General features: G+C 36.2%; 3 protein-coding genes across 4 annotated transcripts; 2 read left to right on the forward strand and 1 right to left on the reverse strand.

Moving 5' to 3' along the window:
* Positions 1-6,359: 6,359 nt before the first annotated feature.
* On the forward strand, positions 6,360-8,264 carry rasd2a (RASD family member 2a). Its single transcript, XM_039662877.2, has 2 exons — positions 6,360-7,182; positions 7,276-8,264. Exons 1-2 carry the CDS (start codon positions 6,555-6,557, stop codon positions 7,782-7,784), a joined length of 1,137 nt encoding a protein of 378 aa, XP_039518811.2. The 5' UTR covers positions 6,360-6,554; the 3' UTR covers positions 7,785-8,264.
* Positions 8,265-10,596: 2,332 nt separating this feature from the next.
* Positions 10,597-19,678, reverse strand: rsad1 (radical S-adenosyl methionine domain containing 1). 2 transcript variants are annotated; one of them, XM_039662876.2, is made up of 10 exons: positions 19,428-19,678; positions 19,198-19,328; positions 16,767-16,971; positions 16,396-16,692; positions 13,372-13,440; positions 13,139-13,202; positions 11,925-12,072; positions 11,779-11,833; positions 11,504-11,607; positions 10,597-11,065 (listed from the first exon to the last, which is right to left on the reverse strand). In XM_039662876.2, exons 1-10 carry the CDS (start codon positions 19,563-19,565, stop codon positions 10,906-10,908), a joined length of 1,371 nt encoding a protein of 456 aa, XP_039518810.2. In that variant the 5' UTR covers positions 19,566-19,678; the 3' UTR covers positions 10,597-10,905. The 2 variants fall into 2 exon arrangements, with proteins under 2 accessions (XP_039518810.2, XP_088984361.1); XM_089128235.1 differs by lacking the exon at positions 13,372-13,440 and having other exon boundaries at positions 16,516-16,692.
* A 1,967-nt stretch (positions 19,679-21,645) lies between these two features.
* On the forward strand, positions 21,646-24,155 carry LOC120473180 (GTPase IMAP family member 7). The gene is made up of 2 exons (XM_039662883.2): positions 21,646-21,661; positions 23,098-24,155. Exons 1-2 carry the CDS (start codon positions 21,646-21,648, stop codon positions 24,120-24,122), a joined length of 1,041 nt encoding a protein of 346 aa, XP_039518817.2. The 3' UTR covers positions 24,123-24,155.

A 24,155-nucleotide genomic window follows, 5' to 3' on the forward strand; every position in this document is an offset into this window, starting at 1 on the left:
CGATCGCGGGGGTAAATATCGCGAGATATCGCCATATCGATATTTTGGCGCACCCCTAATACAGAGTCTTGCTTTTCTTGAATCTTAAACATTGCAGCAGTCTGCAGAACTCAGTCAGATGAAAGCTTGGCTCCTAAGTGAAAGACAATGTGTGCGTGCACCCGCTTCCTGTTTATACCCACGCTGCGGAGCGGGGCACGTGATGCGATCCCTGAAGTGGTCCCGATTACATTGTCACGTCGATGTTACGCCGCATGTAATCGACTGAAAGGGAACTAAAATTTTACTAGTAGGTACTAAATCAAAACTGCGGAATTGTGGAAGTTTTAAACTTACTATCGCCGACTCTGTTATCTTTCTTTCTTCTCAGGTTAAGAGTCTGAGTGTCATCCTGTATTCATAAACTTCAGATGGTTCAGAATTCAGCAGCTCGGATCATTACACAAACACTGTTGAATGAGCATATTACTCCAGTTTTAGGGAACCTTCATTGGTTTACTTATTGCTTATTGTAAGGTGTTCTTGAGTGTCTTGAAAGACGCCCACAAATAAAATGAATTATTATTATTACTACTAGCTTTTGACAAATCACTCATTCTATATACTGTACAAACAAAAACAAACTATGCATAATTTATAGTATGTTTACATTTTACAGAACATTTGTATTGTTCAGTATTGTGTACATCTGATATCCAATATAGCTATATAGTTGTTGTTTTTTTGTCTGTGTGGCCATTCATGTCACAAGCTAATTAGCTAAACTTTCTAAACCTGTAACAACTAGCCATGTAGCTAATTGCTAATGGCAGTTAACGTTTGGTGTAGCCTTTAGCTATCCTTACAAGCCTACTATCTGTCTGACATGAAAAACACTTCAAGGACCACACCAGGCTTCATACAAGTTTATTTCCAATGATTCCTCGCTCCAAAAGTATCCCTGTAGCAGCATTTATTCTCATATCTATTTCTTTACCTAACAAGTCCAGTTGAAATTTTGGCAATTTTTCAACTTCTGGTCGAAGCTTATTGAACATATAGGACACATACCTCTCTTAGAGCATAATATTCTGATCATTTAAAAAAAGTAAGTCTCTACTCTCTACCCCATACCTGTGAGGAGTAATGCCGTGTAAAGAAACCACCGAAATTAGCTAAAACGGCTAAAGCTAGCTAAGTAAACTAGTAGAGAATGAATGCTGCTGCTGCAGGGATACATTTGGGATGAGGAATCATCAGAAATATTATTGTTTGAAGACTGCGTGGTCATTTCAGTTAATTACCATTACAATATCCATATTACCATTCTTTTCCCAAAACTCTGGGGCAGACCTACCGGTCTAAGTCTGTTGGTAACCTTTGGTAACCGTTGGTTGGTTGTTCCAAACTCATAAAAATTACTAAGATCACGCGCGTGTGTGTGTGTGTGTGTGTGTGTGTGTGTGTGTGTTTGTGTGTTTGTAAGTGAGCCATGATGCTAAATATACAGCATGTTTTTAAGAATTTTGAGAGTAGTCTAAAATTCTATTGAAATTCTGAGCCTGTTGATCGCCAACTAGTAGTGAAATCATCACAGATCCATTGATTTTGTTTGGATTTTTATCATTTTTTCTGTGGAATGAGTATAGTTTTGGTGAAAAGAATGGCATATTGCCTGTTGTCATAACTTAATGGAATAGTTGATTGCCAATGAAGTAAAGATGAAAATAGTGGAAAAAAAGTGAAAAAACGCCTGTTTTTTTTAATTTAAATTGATGCAAAATCATGTAGAAATGTGTTTTAAGAATTATTTTGTCAGTGTATGTTGTCCGCACATGTGTTCTGTGTATCTGGAATGCATTTATTGAGAACCTTCCCAACCCACTAAGGATTTGATGAAAAAAATTTTTTTCACATTTTTCTGATAAAAAATAAAGGGTGCGTACACTAAAATGGCCACAATTTTTTTTCCGCGATATTTCCGGCAGAGCAGACCCTCCAATTATTTGTTCTTAGGGTCAAAGTTAACAGAAAAAACACAAATAAAAAGTATGGCAGACCATGTCAGGTTCAACCCATTTATAGAGCTTTTGAGACTTTGGCTCCCTGACTAGTGGCGCTATCAATTTCAATGGCTTGCCCCGCGCGAGGAGGACTTTTTGTTGCTTTGTCGACCAAAGCGCAAACGGATCTTGACTGGAAACAAAACAACAGGCACAGCGCACACACTTATTTGGGCTTGTGAGCCAGCCAAAGTTGGTAAACGTTTTCGCTTTCGGCGCGAAATGGATGCCAATAAGATTCTGAATGGAAACTTTACTTTACTAAAAAAATGTTAAAGGGGTCATAAACTGGCTTTTTAAATGTTATTATATTGTTGTCTGAGGTCAACTTATAGCGTTCGCTTGGTTTTTGCATTCAAAAACATCAAAATGAACAAGTAATAGGCTATTTTGTACCCTGGTTGTGAGCCTACCTAAAAAACAGTCGGTTTTTATGGGCGTCTCGCACTGAAGACTTGGAAATAAACGCCCACTGCTGTGAGTGGATAACAGTTTTGCATATTATAATGAGTTTAACTCACCCGTCGGTGTACGTGGGGGAAAACGTCCTATGTTGTCAAATGGCAACCGGATTTGCCCATACATGTTCAACCCAGAGTCCGTGTGTTGCACAATATTCTTGTCAGATCCAATATAGACGGCACAGCACCGTTCTTTACTCTTAATCGGTCTGCAGATCCAGTCTTGTTGACAAAACAATCCTCAGTGAAATGAAGCGAACAGACGACGATGTTTTACCTCATCAGCTGGAACGTCATTAAAAATAAATTTTATCCATGCAGTCCTATTGGAATCCAGAGGAAGCTTATGCAGCGACTGTCTTGCACAACCAGGCACTGCACAATATTCTGTATTGCTCGGTAGATCCAGAATCCAAAATTTGATTTCTCAGTTCATCACCCCTTTAAATGGTTGAATTGACAAGACCAAAGTGATCTGTGTGTTTTGTTGTTGTGAAGCTATCATCAATCGCAGCACGTCCAGTCTGAAACACACTTGATTGCAAAGCACACACACACACACACACAGCTGATGCGAATTCTCCGCCCCCTCATCAATATCAGGACCTTGTCAGTATTTCTTTCACTTTTTTATTGATGGATAGTGTTACATTTTGTGAGAGATTATTTGCTCCAAGTGAGAATGTTAGTGTGAAATTGAACAAAGTAGGCTATATGACAATGTTGTTTTCAATAAAAAACATTTGATTTTGCACAAAGCAAGCTGATCCACTCTTCCATGTTGAGCATTAAAATGAGAAAAAATGATGTGAGAAAAAGAAATCAAGAGAAATTTAGAACAGAGACAATTTTGCAACTTTTTTCAAGCTGATACAATTTAAGTTATTATGGTCCCACTTTATATTAAGTGGCTTTAAGTGCTATGTACTTACATTGAAATTAATAATTTGATACAATGGACTTATTGTGTACATACATGTTTTTACATTGTACTTACATTTTAAAATTCCAGCATGTACTTTCAGCTATTAATTACTTATTAACTAATTACTTATTTTAAGACTTAATTTAATAATTGTTACAATGATGGAACATTTTAGACAGTGAATACATATATACAGCTTACATTTAGGTGAATTCAATAAAACAAAAAGCATTCGTGACATACGTGTCTTCAGCTTGTAAGTTCTATAAGAACATCTCACAACAATGTATACACACAATTTCAATAAAAGTCCAGTAAAATTGTGATGGCTCTCAATAGAGATAGCCTCAGCTTTTTAGATTAGACTCTGTAAACCAGTGTTATAAAGTGCACAGTTGCCATGGTGATGAATATTTCATTCTCAGCAGAGAACATTTAGTCTCAAGCACTCCAAGGTAAGCACTGTAAAAGAAAGGCAAAGCACATTCACCAATTCAGTCCATTCAGAGTGGCCTTGACAGAATGAGGTTGAACTCAGATATGTTCATGTGTGTTCACGCTGAATAAGGTGGCAATTTGTCCTCTCTGTTAAGTAATGATGTCTTGCCCAATACAAAGATGTGCAGACATGCTCTCGTATAGCCAGAATGTTCTCGATATTTCTTGAACATTGCCATATTCCTCCTCAAAATACACTGTAAAAAACTATTTTCAAGATTTGTTATCACAACATTTTTTCTTTTGTCAAATCAACTTAAATAATTTATTTAGTTCAGATAACAAGAGTTTTTGATGATTAAATCAATCTCCTTCATTGTATTAACTCACTTTTTCCATTTTAATCAACTTAAAATTTTAAGGCAACCGCTTATTTTTTTAAGTTAAACCAACAATATTTTTTTTTACAGTGTAGTGCTTTTTTTGACCAATGTTTTGCATTATGACTCTATTTTTGTGCAGATAAGTACTTTGTTATAAAAATAACTGGATGTCTGTTATTTGATATTCAATTTAAAGTTGATATAAATGTTTGTCCACACATTCAGCAGTGCACTTTAACTACATATTTCAAAGACAGTTATGAAGAAATTATTAAATGACATGAATAAATTACTTAAGTTCAAGCAATTGCCTTTAACATAAATCTTCATTTAACTGTAAATAAAATGCAATTAAGTTCACACGTCACCGTGAAGTATATTTCTTTAAAGTTTATGATTTCCATTAGTACTCTTCAGAAGTTTCCGCTACATGTGAATTGTGGTCGTGATCATATATATTATTGTTATCATTGTCGTGATGCTTCGATTATTTTCAACGCACTATTAATGTCAGCTGTTATTCTATTTCTATCAAAAGAGAGCCATCAACATCATTACGCAGACAGGGATTAATGGAATGTGAAATCATTCATATAGATGCAATTCCCAAGGTATACCCGTCTCATCTACACACACAAAAAAACAGACACGGATAAACCTGCACCTCTTTGACCAAATGTTTCCGTGCGCCCACACACAAACAACACAAGCTTTTCATCTGAAAATCATCCGGCAATTGAAAAATAAAAATAAAGCTAGTGTTCAATAATTATGCAATTTGCATTTTTTTTTCCTGGAAAGTCAGTCATTAGCAACCCAACAATTATCCAGATGACTGAGGGAAATAAACTAAAATGTGTCCACCCACATGCTACTCACGCAGATATACATCACATCAAACTGAAGACAGAATTATACAACATTTGGTTCAGGTCTGTGCTGATTGCTTGAGCTGTGTTATACAGTGCTGGGACTTTTAACTGAGTTTCTCTCTGACATGCAAATCTTGGTTTCTCTGGAACTATGAACCCAATCTCACGGGAATTCGTACGAATTTTACGAGGTGGCTAATTCGTAATTCGTACGATTTTGCTAAATCGTACATATTTTACGAATTAGCCAATTCGTATGAAATCGTACGAATGGCCTACCCCTGACCCCGCCCCTAAACATAACCGTCACGTGGGTTTAGACAAATCGTACAAATTCGTACGAGTGAGGTCGTAATTAGTACGAATTAGCCACTTTTGAATCACTCGTACGAATTCGTACGAATTGGTTCTTGAGATAGGGTAGGAACTATCGATACTTCTTTCATTAGCAGAGAGGAACTAACTGGCCATTTTTTCAATGAAATATAATTTTGGGAGCTGCTTTTATTCATAGAGAAGGGACATATTAAATATTGACAATAAAGATAGATATTTATATTCAGTGTTGGGGAAAGTTACGTTTTTTTAATGTATTACAATATTGCGTTACTCCCTGCTGGGCGGGCATGTTTGTTTTAATAACAAACAAATAAATTACATTTCTTGCATTTGCTTATTTGAAGTAACTCAAAAAAAAAGAGAAGATATTTTGTTGTAAATTTAAAAGTAATATGTTACTTTACTAGTTACTTGAAAAAAGTAATCTGATTACATGTTACTTTCAATGGGTTACTTACACCAACACTGTTTACAAAAGATTTCTATTCCAAATAAATGCTGAACTTTCCCTTCATCAGATAGTCCTGAAAACATGTTTTCAGTTATAAAAAAATAAATATAAATAAAGCAGCACATTTTCTTTTCGGCATTGATAATAATAATAAAATTATGAATAATAATAATAAATGTGTCTTGAGCATCAAATTATTTCTGAAGGATCCTTTGACACGGAAGACTGGAGTAACGATGCTGAAAATACAGCTTTGATCACAGGAATAAATTACATTTATTTTAAAACAGTTATTAATATTGTATTCTTTTTGATCAAATAAATGCAGTATTGGGCATATAAGAAACGTCTTCCAAGAACAAAACAAAAATCTACCGACATTTTTTTTAATGGTGAAAGACAATATCTAACAATCAACTTTTTACAAATGCGTATTAATGTCAATCCTTAAGCTTTTCGGGCATTTTCAATCCAACTTAAACTGAAAAACTTTTGACTTCTTCAATGTTAACTGACAATACTGAAAATCTGCAGCTCTGCATAAGAATGGCTCAGATCCAAGTAACTCTGCGGTGGGCAATACCTTAAATAGGCAGCAGCATTGTTCAGATTCACCAGAAGAAACCAAATCTATAAGCGTTGAATGACGCACCACACGACACCAACCCATCCACCCTCAGCATATAAAAAGCACTGCGGGATGCGCGTACTGTACAACACACTGCACCAAGAGCCGTTCTGGATGATAACACCAAGGAGCATGGAGGTGAACACAACTGATAAAGCTCTTCTTTCAGTTGATGGCACCGCGACGCTCTCCAGTTATCATTCTGAAGCCACCGCAACAGTTGAAAAGCATTTGCAATGCGCATCGCACTGGAGACATCCAAGGGTGGTGCGCTCCTCCAGCACCGGAAAGCGACCCTCGTCCTCTGAACGCAAACTACGGACATATCTGGACCCCGTCTCCGCTTCTCAGCTCCATAAAACAAAGTATATGAGATATGACAGTAAAAACGAGGATCTGGTGGTCAGCGTGAAACCCAGTCATTACAGGCGCATAGTTGTGCTCGGCGCGCCCCGAGTGGGAAAAACGGCGCTTATACGCCGTTTCCTCGGCGATGATGGATTCGAGGAACATTATGAGCCTACGACTGAAGACTTTCACAGCAAACTGTTCCACATCCGAGGAGAGAGATACCAGCTAGATATCCTGGACGCGTCCAAAGAGAGAGACTTCCCTGCCAAGCGAAGACTGACTATTCTGACCGGTCAGTATACATAGCCTGTACCATTTTTTTGTTCATTTGAATAACAATATCTATGATTTACTAAGTTCTAATGTGCTATTATGTCCTCAACAGGTGACTTGTTCCTGCTGGTGTTCAGCGTGACTGACCGAGAGTCTTTCACTGAGGTCTGCTCTTTACGCGAGGAGATCGTCTCGGCCAAATCCAAACTGACCAAGTCCAAAGAAAACAGACAGCTTCCAATCATAATCTGTGGCAATAAATCTGACTTAAACTCCCCGAGAGCTGTGCGACACGCAGAGATCTGCCGGTTTCTCGGGGAGGACAGCGTCTCTTTTGAGGTGTCTGCTAAAGACTCCACTAACCTCGAGGAGATGTTCGAAGCCCTGGCGGTGCTGGGAGGGCTCCCCACAGAAACCAGACCCTCTCTCCATCGAGACATCTCCATTCACACGTATCAAGCGCTGAGCAGCAGAAAGAGAAACAAAAGAGCCGTGAATGAGCCGTGTGGGGCGGTGCAACCGCTCGCGCGTAGACCGAGTTTCAGTAGCGATCTGCGGCGCGTGATGGGGCCGAGCACCCCTAAAAGATGTACACCTATTGAGAGGTGCCAAATACAGTAAAAGAGTAACGCTATAGGGACTCTGTTTCAAACCTATGAATAATAATTATTCAGCTACGTAAGAATTATTAAATTCTATAAGTCCCTGGCTGGACCAGAGGACAGATTTCAAAGTATTTGTGCGATGTCTTTAAAAACCTGCAGGAAAAGCAGGCTTGGTATTATTGGTCTAAACTGGTCATTATTAGCTGGTGTTAACTGGTAGACCAGCTAAACTGTTAAAAGGTACTTTATTGGAATCTGTGGTTCTATGTTCTAGGTTATTCTATGGCATTTCTTGCCAAAATGCTCTTGTAAACTTATTAAGAGTTAATATAACCTATCACGCAGTAAAGTGTGGTAACCAATGACCTTAAGGAGCAATTTATAGCTAATTTAACAAATAAAATGGGTCTTGTCGCATGATTCAGTGCTGTTAAATTATATTTTGACTTATGAATGACTTATATTATATGAATAAAGCTATTTGTTACCAATTTTTCAGTGCAGTTCATGACAAGTTTGGACCAGTTTCAAAACGCACACATTCGCGCATGTATTTCCAACTGGAAAATGTTGTATAAGGGAGTTATGCATGTTTTCTTTGTATTGACATTATACCTCACATTTGTTTGCACGTTTCTTAGGCAGACAACAATAAAAGACGCAGTCACGCGCTGTTGTCTCTTTTTTCTTGGAAATGAATAAACCTTCATTACCTCAAACTTGTTTCCACTTTGTCATGTATAACAGACAACAATAAAATTGTCCTTAAGAAATAATGCGTCGTGTTTTCCCTCATTTTGCGTGAGTGTGTTCATGGTCATTATCCGCTAAAAAGTTAAAAAGCAAACCGTATGACAAACAAGAGAATGTAACGCCACTTCAGTGATATTCATGAGTCATAATACTGTACATATTTATAAGGTGTACCCCAGCTCACCTCACTTTGGCAGCAGCGTCTACTTTTAGAACAAACCTCACACAATATGTCCATTTATGGATGAACGAAGAAAGTTGTGGGCGTTGAAGCCTTACTTCCCATCGTCTGCAGTGCGGCTTAGTCATAGTCGCTGTGCTGGCGTTAAATCCTCTCGCATTAGTAAGAATGTGTGAATCCCTGACAATACAATCACGCTGTGCATAATTACACAACATAATGCAGAAAGACATTGAATCCCGTTAGACTTTGAATATTTATGAATGCAGTGATTAATATGCCTACAGAGAAATGACAAAACTCGATCAATAGTAGCCTAAAGACAAAGACGCATTGACGTTTTAGCGCATTCATATTTGCATAATTATTTGTATATTCAGAAGGCGCTCGATCAGCACCACGGACAGCGGACTTAGTTCTAAGGGGGTTCTGTCATTGCTTGTGTGTAAATAAATACTTCATCGGTTGTCCATCTCTTATGTTTTGTGTCCCTTGAATCCTAGACATTTATAGGGATCATAACAACAGCTTTTTGACACGATAATGTCTCAACTAAATTGATGCAATATATATTATGAAATAGGCTAAAGGGAGCAACAGGAACAATTCATGATTCTTCCGTGACCTTCTCTGACTGAGCAATCATGTGGGTGGCTTGAAGAGGAGTAACTTTAAATGGCAGATCCAATAAATCATTTCTGCACGTCGAATCAAAAACCACCAAAGAATCACTTCAGATTTCATAGATCAAAAAATCATCCAAGATCATTGTGTTAATCGTTTCAAAGATTTCTGAATTATATTTTAAGTAAAAATAGCAGACAACCACATGCATGTGTGACAGGTAGAGTGTTTTTTTTTTTTTTTTATTATTTTCTCTAGATCTTGGTTCATGGATGTGTACTACCTCTCACCCACTGGAAAAGCCCTGCCCGCACGTTGACGGGATTGGTTACGAGTTGAGTAGAAATTAAGGGTGTTTTCAAACTGCATTTTTGAGACTGTCTTTGGTTCACTGCATTTGTAAGGAGAAATACTCAGTAATGGTGTTGACTTTTGAATTTGCACAAGGTTTGTCTTAACCCTCTGGGGTTGTTCGTTTCAGAGTCACACTCGGGGTGTTCGGGTGGGAAAGGGATTCATATTTAAAAAAACAAAAATCATGATTTTTTTTTACTCGTTTTTTATAATATTTTTTCTTTTCATTTTTGGTGTTTTGAGAAAATTTCAAAAATAAAAAAAAACTATAATTAGTATTAATGCAATAATTATGACAACATTTCCCTCCATTGAACATAATAGAAAAAATATAAAAAAATATATATATATTTTTAAAATTTTTTTAAAGCTGTATTTCATTTTAGAGTCAAGCCTAGGCCTCATAAAAGCAATTTTTGAAATGAGATGGATGCCATCTGGTGGACAAACTGAGCATCTGAATTTTTTTGGTGTGTTTGTGTATAAAAGTGTTTTGTCTGGCTGTGTCTGTTTTGCACTCTTGATGTTTTATAGATTCACCCCTTCACTGTGGTGTGCTTTTTTTCAAGATCGTGGCTGATTTGTAGATTGTACGCACAAAAAAACTCAGTATTTTCACATTTTTGCCAATTTCCCATTCATTTTCCATGTGGGTCCATTTGGACCCGAACACCCCAAGTGTGACTATTTTTTTTTACAACCACTTAGACTATTCACATCCTGTCCCCAATTTTTTGGGGTCTTCAAATACCAAATATCAACAAAGTCACCAAATTTCGGACCATTCCGAGGAAGCTGTGATTTTTAAAAAAAATTTATTTAAATTCTTCGGGTCCATTTGGGCCGAACAACCCCAGAGGGTTAAAGCATATATAAAAAAGTGTATAGATAAAATAATACGTATAGACACACAGGCAACATTGAAAACTTTGTTTTTCTTTATATTGGTGATGAAACAGATGCAGAAACACATCAACCTGACTTTTTACTTTATGCACCCCGAACTCCCTTAACAAATTACACTGAATTCTAATTCAGAGATTAAAAGCATGTTCACATTGAAGAGGTGCATTCAAGTCATATATGCAATGCTTTTTTAATGTTCTATTTGTGAATAAATTAATAGATAAGGGTAAAAACACGTCACGTTATTGACACATACGTAAACAACTTCAATCATGGATGCATTTGTTTCATGTTTACCTTATTACGCATTATCTCTGTGTCATGTTTCTCCGATATAAACGGTCATCCGTCTCTGTGAAAGTCTGTGTTCCTGCTGATGTGCAGAAACCCTACTTTGGAAAAACGTCTCTAATTCAAGCAGCATTGTGGGTAAGATGCTGTCTAGTAACGCTAATCCTTCCCAGGAACAGCGCAAACCCCTAAAACATAAAGGTGAGCATCAGGGGGGAATTAAAATTAGGGATGGGCAACGATTAATCGCATCCAAAATAAAAGTTTGTGTTTATATAATATATGTGTGTGTAATGTGTATAATTAATTTGTATATATAAATACCCACACATGCATGTATATATTTAAGAAATATGTGCATGTATATATTTTATATATATTTATTCACAATTAATATTATATATAAATATAAATATTTGATATATTAATAACACATTTTTCATAAATATATACATGCATGTGTGGGTATTTAAATTAATTATACACACTGCACACACATATTATGTAAACACAAACTTTTATTTTGGATGCGATTAATCGCGATTAATCGTTGCCCATCCCTAATTAAAATGTAAGTGAATTGCACTTGGGTTACTTTAAAAGTAAAATAAAGTCATAAGCATTACCTGTCATCAAGCATTAGAAGCCCGCCTGCTTGCAATTCCTGAACGTTTTCTGACATCCCAAAAATGTGTTGGAGGTCAGCTTCTGGGCTGAATAACTCCCAGTGCTACACCATTTCATAAGAAAAAAAGGTCAAATGCATTGGCCAGTTCATATAAGAAAAAGCATTAGTTGCATATTAACATAATGCCTTTTTTAAAAAAAAAAGCAAAACATAATTGGTTCGAAATGTGACCTGCACTATGTTGTGTTAAGAAGCGGGGTCCATTGATTTTACCTGCCGGGTGATTCCTTCATTCATACGCAGACCCATGACCAAAACCTCCTCCAGCCTGCAGATACAATTATGATCTGAATAAATAACTGAGCAACAGATTGCTTACACAGCTCGTTGTGTGTGGACTACATGTCAGATACACTTACAGGCCACGGTGGTCAAGTTGTATCTGACGGCGCGTCCCGTGACCGTGACGCTGAACCTCTCGTATCCAAACATCTGGCTCTAAAGTCTGTGTTCGTGCTTCCCTCTGAACTCCTCCCACTGCACGCGGCACAAAGCGCCCATGAGCCCCTGACAGATCACGAGAAATCTTACTGTGTGTCTTTGTAAGATCAGTCTATAAACTAACATTCAAAAGTTTGAGGATGGTAATATATGAAGAGTTCAGATGCAAAAAATACCATTTGAAATTTTCTTCTAGAATGATCATTTTTATCAAGCTTGTATATTTAAGTTCAGTGATTTCACTTAAATGGCAATGATAATTACCTAATTGTTATTTAAGTGAAATTACTGAACTTAAATATACAAGTTTGATAAAAATCATCATTAAAGAAGAAAATTTCAAATGGCATTTAGAGGCTTTTGCATCTGAACTCTTCATATATATATATATATATATATATATATATATATATATATATAGTCTTCTGCTCACTAAGGTTGCATTTATTTGATTAATCGAAAATTCAGTAAAAAATCTATATAAAAATCTGTACAGATTCAGTAATTTTTAAACAATCAGAATTTAAAATGTAATTTATTCCTGTGATCAAAGCCGAGTTTTCAGCATCATTACTCCAGTCTTCAGTGTCACATGATCCTTAAGAAATAATTCTATTGTGATGATTTGTGCTCAAGATACATGTATTATTGTTATCGATGTTGAAAATAGGTGTGCTGGTTAACATTAATGTGGAAATGGTGATACTTTTTTTAATAGAAAGTTCAATGAACCGCATTTATTTGCATAGAAATCTAAACATATACACTGTCACTTTTAATCAATCCAATGCATTCTTGGTGAATAAAAGTATTCATTTCTCTCTTTTTTTATCTTTCCCACAAATGTTTGAATGGCAAGCAGCAAAAACTGTTTTTAACATTGATAATAATAATTTGTGTTTTCTGAGCATCAAATCATCATATCAAAATGATCGGTGTTTTCCTGTCGTCTCCTGTTTGCTATCATTTATAAATTGCGCAAGCTTATTTCTGAAAAAGCCGATAGATTTTTAAAAAGCCAATAGAACTAGATATTTTTTTCCTTAGAAATTCACTTTTGATCAATTTTGTGCTTCCCTGCTAAATAAAGGTATTCATTTCTTTAAAAAAAAAAAATCTTGCATGAATGTACCTGGGCCTACACCGATGTACTGATGTCCCCTCCAGTACCCGACATTGTGTTCACTGACAGCGTTCTACAACGAGTACATAATCAATAAACCAAGAAAACATTTCAAATAATTAGCATATTACAGTGCATGCCTGAGAATCAAACACATGACTTTAGTGTTGCTAGTGCTACTTCTTATTTTGATACTTTTTATACCGTATATAGGTTTAAGAACTTAAGGAATTATAACTTACATTTTTGGCAAAGTTGGACACCTCATACTGTTGAAACCCAGCCTTCTTTAAGACTCTGCGTGCTGATTCGTACACTGTAAATGATTTCTGTTGTTTTCACAGGATTATACTGTTTTTCTCAACAGTTTCTTACTGTATAATCTATGTACAGTAAGTTACAGTAGATTTAGTTTTTTTCACAGTATTAAATTGTTTTTTCAACAGTTATGTACTGTGCACACAGTTGACAGTATGTTACTGTAGAATTGTAATGCATTCTGGGAAATTATCAGTTACTGTTAATCTAAATACAGCAGTGCAATTGACCGCGAAAAACACCACACACAGTTCCACGGGTAAAATTGCTAGCCTACTAATGTTATTCTTACATTTAAAATAAAAATGTAGCACTGGTTGACCATTAACAGTCATAATTTATGACATAATTTATGTCAGTGGGGTGTGCATGAGAGCATATTTGACTTTGGAAGAGTTTCTCTGTCGTGTCAGTGGTGCTGCTGTCTTTTCTGCCGACCTGCAACTTCTTCATCTGGTAAGTAATAATTCTTATAATGTGTATGCAAACGGATTCTAGCTAATAATAACTTTAAAGTTATTTAGAATAGCTGACCACGATTTCTATATTCAATTTAATATATTCGACATTTTAATATAATATGTATATGATAGGCTACTCTTCAATGTAGCCATTTGGGATGTTACTGTAAATTCAAATACATTAGTACGAAATGACCGCGAAAAATAACCACAACAAGCTGCCATTTTATGAAGAACTCTTCAGTTCCCTTCCCTCTGTAAGAACACGCAGGCCGTGCATCGCGTCGCTGTCGGTCGGCAACGTTTTCGCCATACATCTGGTTAGTAATTCATATTTTTATGCAAACCATATGAGTTAACAGATTACCGTTAGAAAGAAGTGGCCGCGGAATGTTCGATAACGTCTGTATAAGTCAGACGCGGATTTCTTTTATGTTGATAGCCTTACTTGATTAAATGTGATTTTATTAACATATATTTCATATGTAACCTCTTATACGGTCAAAATGGTCTAATCATTTTGTTATTTACCACGTTAAGTCGGTGGAAGCGCCTGCACGTTCATTATTTTATGACTTACAGGGGTTAGGAATTGATAATCGATAAATGTATCCTGAAATCGGACATCCAAGGTTAGGATTCGGATTTATTGTTATAAAATTAAAGTGCCGATTCCTCTTATTGATTTTTTCACGCTTATTTTCGTGTAAATCCTGACCTGGCGTTCTGCCATTATAACGTTACCTCAGTGATAAAGTTGGACCGCGGAAAGCGCCCAAGGTGTATGTGTGACATTTACAGTATTTGTTGTGGTCTTTGTTAATCTTTGGTTATCATTAACGACACATACACGAGGGAGTTAGCCTGGTGTTGAACACTTTACTAGCGTAGCGAACTTAGAATCAACAACAACAAAAAAACCCCGGGTCATACCAACTACACAAACTGCCTGGGGGTGTTCCGGTAGGAACCATTCACTGCATATACTACAGTATTGTCGGCTATAATATCATTTTTTTTTTTTTTTTACTATGTGTAAACTGACATGTACTCATTTGAAGGGAACGATGCCTTGTCAATCTTTTTTTAAGTCATGTAACTTAGTATCACACAAGCAAGATTTAGCCTACGTTTTCACGTGATCGTAAATGAATTGATTTTAAACAACAGTCCAAACAAGATTTTAGTATTAAGTGAATTACACTTTAGACATCATTTTGTCTGTTTTTGCTGTTTAGCCAAAACAACAACAAAAACGTACTATATTTTAACTGTCTTGTCTGTTCTCCTTTTTCACAGGTGTGAGCTGTGCATGTTAAGAAGACCCCTATCCATCTTGACGACCGATGAATTGTAAATCTAATCTAATTTAATTATTCTATTTATCTAACTACTACTACTATACCTTGGTCCAGTACTGAACCACTGAGAACATTTTAAACGGATTTTTATCCATCTGTGAATTTTGTCTATCTGCAAGTTGTTTAGAATTGTTGTGTGAAAATAAACGTTACAGTACAGTTTAAGGTTTAATTGCATAAAAGCTTGGATAGAAAACTTCCTATTGCAAAAGTTAGAACATAAGTCTGCATATAAAGAATTATTGATATCCGTAATGCAAGTTTTTCATGGCACATGTGCATGATGAGGTTGTTTTGTGTTTATTTATTTATTTTTTTTAAAGGACACTGGATAACTTGTCATTTTGTTATACTCATCTGGATTGGTGGTTTACTCGTCAAAGCTTTTATAGTTTATAAGTTTATATGTGTCTCCCAGCCCTGCAAATCTGGTCCCTTAGATAGAAAGCAGCCAAAAACCCTTTAAAATCAGCAACTGACCAGTTAGACAGTCTATCTCAAACCAATAGACAATCTTAGACTAGTTTAAGCTGTTTTACCCCAGCAGGGAGTGGGTGGATGAGTTGTTATGAACTATCTTTCTAATAGATTGATCAGATAGCACCCCTTTAATCTTTTCTATTTTACCTGTTCATGATAATTCTTGCATGTATTTATGCATAATTGTTCATGATTGTCATGCATGATTTTTATTGTATTATATTACATTTTTATTATTAATGTATTTAATTGTATTAATGTATTTAAATGTATATTATGTAAATGTACTAATGTGTTTGAAAATACACAATAAACCTTGTGCAGTTAAAGCTTCAATTGTTCTTTTTTCTATTTCCCATTAACAGTTAAAATAATATTTCTACTGATTTTCTACAGGTTACACAGTAGCACTATAAAATAAATACAATAACATTTCATACTATACAGTATTATTAAAAATTAACAGTGTAATTCTGTACTTTAATATGGTAAGAAATTACAGTAAAATAATGTTATTTAATTTGCAGTATGCTTAACAGTACTGTAGTTAGTGTTACGGTAATTTTACTGTTAAATGAAATACAGCAAGTACTGGATAATTGTTGCCAGTAAGTTACTGTTAATTTGACAAGAAATTTTTTACAGTGTACATATCAGCAGTGACATCGTCACCAGGCACGTTTAGTTCCCCGGTTTCAACCTGTTTAAAAAGCTGTGTCCCCCTTTCCAAAGTCAGCTGATACAGTGAAACATGATCGTCACAAACCGGCAGCAATTTCTCCAGCTCACTCTCCCATGACTTTACGCTTTGACCCGGAAGAGCAAACATGATATCTACAGACACACGTCCCGGGCAGAGCGTCCTGGCCTCTGACACTGTCCGGAGAGCATGCTGGGAGTTGTGATCCCTCCCTAGTGTCCTCAGGTGATCATCATTCAGTGACTGTGGAAAACAGCTCAAGTGTGAGTAAGCTACATAACGTCGGACAGATGGTGGCCTGTGTGAAAGCAGCGTACCTGAATACCAACAGAAAACCGGTTAACTCCTGCTAACATGAAGTCCTTCAGACTAGCTTTTCCCGCAGGTGTCGGATTCACTTCAAGGGTGACCTCTGCATCATCTGAGAGATGGACGTTTTTGGAAACAGCCTCCAAGACAGCAGCGATTGTGGAGGGCTGAGCTAAGCTAGGTGTTCCTCCTCCAAAAAACACTGAGCTGATCCTTTGGAACAGTACAGCACAAATTAAAGGGATAGTTCACCCACAAATAAAAGGGGACCTAGTATGCCCCTTTTTTACAAGATGTAATATAAGTCTCAGGTGTCCCTAGAATGTATCTGTGAAGTTTCAGCTAAAAATACCCTACATATCATTTTTTTTTTTTTTTTACCATGTTGTAAATGCCCAGTTTTTGAGAGGAAGTATGCATGTATCTTTAAATGCAGTAGAGGGCGGGGCTTTTAACAGCTTGTGCTTGGGATACCCTGCCAAAAACTAAAACATGTTTGGTTTTGATTATAATCTCTATCGCAGTCACTCTCGTGACATTGCAATTCTTCATCATCATGATATATGGTTTTCTGAGTGCAGACATCCGAAGAACGCGCACTGAAGCCCCGTTCACACCGCCAGCGACTTTGTCGCTGTGTGTCGCTAGGCTCTGTACTGTGATGTCGCTTGTGGGCGTTCGTAGTGCTGTCGCTCTTGTGTTATTGGTAGATTGCACGTCTGGCCATATCTATACAAAAGACCATCACAAGTGATACATAATTTTAATTTGACTGGGAATAAATGACTTTTAAGGCTAAAAAGAAACCATATGATGTTGGGAGATGTTGTTTTTATATCTCCACAGCTGTGTTCAGTGGATTAAATCATTTACTAGATCAACGATCGATCAATGAACAAATTAAACTCGCTCATACTGTCACAAATTATAAAAACGTCATTCGAATTTGACAAATAATCAATTTTCTTGTCCCTAATAGTCAATGTAATGCAGGGGAAATTGTAAAATGAACTGCAGCAGTGCTAACGTGCATCATATAATTACAACACTCGAACTATAACGTTAGTTTATAATAATAGCCTATCATTAGATGTCATGCATGGCTTATTGGTAATAGAAAACGTGGCTTTTTTTAGCTGACTTTACCATACTTTGATGATGTAATTCTGTATTTATTTTTTTAACAGTAAATTGACACGGTTGTCTTTAGTGTGATATAGCAACAACACAACAATTTCATAAAATAGAAATTTTAACGAATATTTAATTAAAAATCCAATTAAAATTAACTGGTGTAGTGTTTCTGTGCATCGGTGTCTTTTGTGTCCATGTATTTGTGTATTCGTGCTTGTCAAATAATGTTAAACGTTTTGTTAAAGATTATAACATCTTTGACAAAAAAAAAAAAAAAAACAACGAAAAAAAAAAACAACACTAACATTTCCTGTAGCTATAGGCCTACAAGTCAGGGCAGTTAGATATTTTCCTGCATTCTCTTTAAAGGCAGTCTTTGCAGATTTAACCATCTTTCTCACAGATGCCATTATCCTATCCATTTGGTGCTCTCATGGAAACACTTGCACATAGCAGACAACATCCCGATTTTGGTGAATACAATTCAAAGTCATTGTTATTTTATTTGACGCCCAAGAAACGAAAAATCTGGTTATGGTTCAGTGATTAGTTATGAAATCTTACTGGCTATAAATTCAATCTTATTTAATCCTCCTTATGAAAGTTTATCTGCTCGAATTATTTATGTTAATAGTTTAAAAAGACGTTTGTACTGATTATTGTTGTCCATAAATCGAACTTCCATGCCTAGTAATTATATAATGTACAATTAATTAGGCTACGTACTAATGCCCGCACACACGCGGTTCTTTCTCTCGCGCGCTGAAATGCTCGGCCTCTCTCGCGCACTGAAACGCTCGGTCTCTCTCGCGCGCACTGAAACGCTCGGTCTCTCTCGCGCGCAAAACACTCGGCCTTTCTCGCGCGCACTGAAACGCTCGTTCTCTCTAGCGCAGTTCGCTTCGCTTTTGTCCAGTCCGGCGCCTCATAGTCGCCAGCGCTCCATTGAAATGAATGGGATCTTGTCGCTTTGTCGCTTTGTCGCTGGCGGTGTGAACGGGGCTTGAGAGCTGGATGTCAGAGAATTCAAGTAAGTAGCGAGTATTAACCTAAATCCTCTCTTTCACATGTTGGAAGCTAAATATTTTAGTTGATAAAGTTTTAAATATGGATATTTTTCTTAAACAAATGGTTCGCTTTGGTTTGCTTCACTTCAGAAGATCTTTATTAACCCCCCAAAGCCATGATTTTGCAAATAACATGTATATTCCTTAAAAAGCACATTCTTTTCCGTAACAAGTTCTCCTTTTATAAGTATGCTTATCTGTACTTTTTTTCTAGAGGTAGATGGATGTCTGTACTGACCGGGACACTTGGCTGAGTTGTAGTAAGGTTTTTGTCTCTTTTTGCAGACATTCTGTCATCACTGCATTTTGACCCCGATGAATATACTTGTTGAAGTTGCAGTAAGAGCATCTTTTCAGGCAGTATGGCCACTGTAGAAAAGGAGAAATACAGACAGATATAATAGGCTATATTTCACTTCTTTACGTTTTGCCAGTGAGTGGCTTTGACAGTCAGATTTAGACACTCACATGGACATAAAGTGACGCTTCATCTGCGTGAGGAGGCAGCCCGTGAGTACTAGCGATAGATCTCAACAGTACAGAACAACCGAGCCCTGTTCCCAAACACTGCAGAGCCTGATGTTGTCTGAGGAAAGCTCGCGACATACTGTACTAGTCATAGACTGTAAAAAATCATAGAGTAAAAAATAGGTACTAGTCAAACGCTTCCATGATGTGTGCTGCGCTTACTTCTGTCATGTTTCCTACACGGCGTTATTTCCCTGCAACACACGCTGCGTCACAAAGTTCAACTTCAGGCTTTGTTTGTTTTGTGCAGAGATGTGGTTTTGTGTTACGGCGTGGATATTAAAGATAGTAAAAGTAATAATACATTTTTCAGATGCCTGATTCATTGCCCTGCAACACCTCGAAATAACTACTTTTGGATTGAAATAAAAATGAAATAAAATTATACATAAAATGTATCCACCAAACCAGTTCCTAAAAAGATATAGAAATGACCTTGTTAATTTCTGAAACTATTTTGCATCTTTTCTTTGAATATAGGCCTAAGTGTTAAATTCTTTTGGCTTGATGTGGAATACTTATTTAATATGTTATGTGCAATTAAAATTAACTAGATAAAATTAATTAGATATGTTATTTTTTTTTCTTATGACAAAAAAAGATATTGACAAGAGTCACGGTTTTATGTTAAATCTCATTATACTAGCCTACTTTGTAAGTTTTATACACAAATGTAAAGGGTCTGAAAGGATACCCAACATCTACCATGTTAAGGCTGACATGAAGATTTACTTTGAAACATACATTGCAAGGACTATTAAACCGCAAATCAACCAGAACTATGGACATCTACAAAGAATTAAATTCCACTTCTTTAATTTGATTATACACGTATACCTCTTTATATGTATTCTTTTCTTTTTTCTTCTTTTTCCTTAATGTGTGAATCGATTTTTTTTAAATATCTTTGATATGAATGTTGAATGTACTAGACATGTGGGAAATTAATGTGGGGGAAAAACATTCTCTAAACCCTAAGTAGATTTACACAAATTAACAAAGTCAAAAAGTGTTACGTTGTGCCCCGCTCTCCCCTATTCATAGAAACGTGTATACTAAATGAGTCAACGGTGTAGAAAGGGGGGGAAAAAAATTAATTTAAATATGTAATTTTGGTGATCAAAGATGAATTTTAAGGGATACAATTATTGACTACAGGGGACTTTAATAAGACATTGTGGGTGAAGATTTTTCTTCAGGGGACTTTAATAAGACATTGTGGGTGAAGATTTTTATTCACCCACAATGTCTTATTTATTTATTTGTTTGTTTGTTATTCCATTTATTTATTTACTTATTTTTTCCATGTCTTTAAATCCACTTTTACATCTATTGTACTTTTAAGAATGATGTAATAAGCTGTACAGTCATCTCTTAGAAATGGACCGTTATGTTCAGTTGTAGAGGATATTTTGATCAATACACATTGATAGTAGTGGGTCACATAAAATATAAAGGAACATGAACCCTTAGTGCCAGACATCACCCAATATCATGATTTTTAAAGGGACAGGCAATTAAAAACCACAGAGAGGACCACAAACCATATACAACCCCTAGTAGGCTATACAACCAAACAAAAAAAAAAAACTTTAGTTTTGTATAGTGTTGGTGTGAATAATTTATATCAACTATTAAACCAAACACGTGACCAATCAACTTGTCTTGTGCCCTATAGCTGATTAGTTGTGTTTGTTAACCTAATTTAGGCTATACATTTTTTTTTGGTATACTGTCATCAGTTGAAAAAAGGACAGGACAGTTAGTGTTTAAGATTATAAGATACATGCATTTCATACAACACATAAATATTAGATACACAAAAACTATAACCAGCATGAATCCCATTTAAACAAATGTATTTTCTGTCAGTCAAAACTGTGATTCCTATGCCATATGATGCAACTCATGCAGTCAAAATCGAAGTCATGTGTTTGTGTGGGGTGGGGGTTTTGGGTGAGTGCATGAGTGAATTCAATTCCCCATGTCTCCAGGCCTTATTCCATCCATGTAGAGCTTGTCCATAATCAACAGAGATGAGAAACCTAATGTAAAGTGGCATCGGACTAATATTATTTTTAAAAACTAAGAAAGAAGCTCTTTGCATCAAGAACAACAAAAACATCAAAAACAATAAACCAAAGCAGCCTCTGGAAACATGCCTAAAAGACCAGGTGAGTTTGAAATTACTTCACAACATGCATTGTGTGCTTAACTGTAAATATAACAGTACTGTACTTGCAGATTATGAAATATTATTTAAAGAGTGTGTACATTCATGTCTGTTTCTTAATGCAATTAAGTACACTTTTTAAAAGTGATATGTGTAAAAATGTCAAATTTAAAATCATTTTGGCATGCTTTAGAAAAGTGCACTTATTTCGATGTGTTATCATACATGAAACGTACTTGATTATAATTCTAACTGTAGTGTGTTGTTTGATATTGCATGTGAAGTTGATATTTTAAATGCACTAATTTGCAACTTAATATTTATGTATAATACATAAACATAAAGATTTTCAATAGAAATCACATGAAAGTATATTTTAGTTTACCATTGTCAATACATTTAGTACAACTTTAACCATGTTTTAAAGACAATGAAGTAATTATGAAATTATAGAATAATAAAATTACAAACCCTAACCCTAACTGCATTGCTTATACATGTATAATACTTTTAATTTAATTGTAAATAAGATGTGATTCATTATTAATCTGAAAACATTGAATGATTAATTCTTTATACTTTCATTTAAAGTATATTATTTCTGTAATAAGTTCTGCTTTTAATGTTTACTTTTTTCACCAGGGTATTTCTGACTGTAATTACATTGAACACATGCACTGCATATTATTTTTTTCTTATTTTATCAATAAGTCTAATTCACAACTAGTGTTATATTATTACAAAATATACATGTATAACAAAACAGAAACATATATTTGAAAAATGATTAATGTAAAATATTCAACTTGTTGGCATATCACTGTTAAATAATATAAGGTATTTTTTGATATTAAAGGAATAGTTTAAAATTAGGGCTGTGCAAAAGTTAATTGCGATTAATCGCATCCAAAATAAAAGTCTGTTTTACATAATATATTTGAGTGTGCTGTATATAATTATTTTGTATATATAAATACCTATGCATGCATGTATATATTTAAGAATTATTTGCGCTTAAATTCTGTATATATATATATATATATAAATACATAATCTATATTATATAAATAAAAATATTTTATATAGGAATAACACATTTTCTTAAACATATACATGCATGTGTGTGTATTTATATATACAAAATAATTATATACAGCACACACAAATATACTATGTAAACACAGACTTTTATTTTGGATGCGATTAATCGCAAGTAACTTTTGCACAACCCTATTTAAAATATATAAATTCTGTCATTAGCCTGACTCATATGGACATTATTTTATGGTGTTTGCGTCCATCTTGACATGGTGTTTTTGAGTTCCACTGCGGGAAATACAGCTAATGGGTTTGAGAAAATGTGAGGGTGAATTAATTATGCCACCATTTTCATTTTCAATTCCCTGTGTTCATTCAAATCACTTTTTTTTCTCCTAGGGTTTGGTGATGTGGAACTAAGGATATTGGTTATCGGGAGCAGTGGTACATCCCAGTTCCTTCTCACCAACTTCATTTTGGGAAGGGAGAAGTTCTCCGGGGATGTTTATAACATTACATCCAGCCAGAAAAATGTGGGAGAGTTTGTAGGAAGACGGGTTGCGGTAATCAACGGACCGAACATGTACAACAAAGACCTGTCCAAGTCCAAAATGAGGAAAGAGCTGAGAAGATCAATGTGTTTGTCGTCTCCCGGACCTCACGCCGTACTCATCGCGTTCGACCTGGAGAAGATCTCCCCTAATGACATGAAGACGCCCAAGCTGGTTACCAATAAATTTGGGGAGAATGTTCTGAATTACACGATGGTCCTCTTGGTTTACGATGGGCATCTGAGAGGCGGAGAGCTTAACGACAAGGTCACGCGAACCGACTGGCACCTGCGGGAGCTTGTGGAGCAGTGCAACGGCCGCTATCACGTCTTCAGTAAGAACTGGAGGAGCCACGGCGGGAACAGGGAGCTCCTGCATAAGATCGAGCGGATGCTGCAGGCAATGGGTGGACAATATTACATTAACCGATCTTACAAGAGGGCAGAGGACAGCATCAGAACCGAGGAGAGAAAGCTACGCAAGAAGAGAAACTCTGAGATCAAGAGGACGTGCCGGGACCTGGAGGAGCAGTTTCGGGGGGATGAGCTGCGCTGGCAGATGGACAACTACAATGCAAGTGTCGGGGCAGAAATCAGGGACATGGCCGAACTGCAGAATAGCCGGCTCAGGACTACACTGGCTGTGGGACTAGGGCTGGGGTTTGTTGCTGGAGCAGCCATGGGGATGATCGTGGGCTCTGTGGAAGGGCCGGCAGGAATGGTAGTGGGAGGGGCTGTGGGAGGGGTTGTGGGCGGGGCATCGGGTGCCGCTGCACAGCTGGCCATTCAACACTTGGATGACAGGGTGGGCGCACAAACAGCCAACTTTAATGCAGCTTTTATTAACCGCTTCTTTCGGGCGCCTCCAGTCTGAGTACAGAAAGATTATAGGAGTAGTTCACTTTTT

The sequence above is a fragment of the Pimephales promelas genome, chromosome 3, assembly GCF_988280905.1.
Source record: "Pimephales promelas chromosome 3, fPimPro1.hap1.1, whole genome shotgun sequence".
NCBI lineage: Eukaryota > Metazoa > Chordata > Actinopteri > Cypriniformes > Leuciscidae > Pimephales > Pimephales promelas.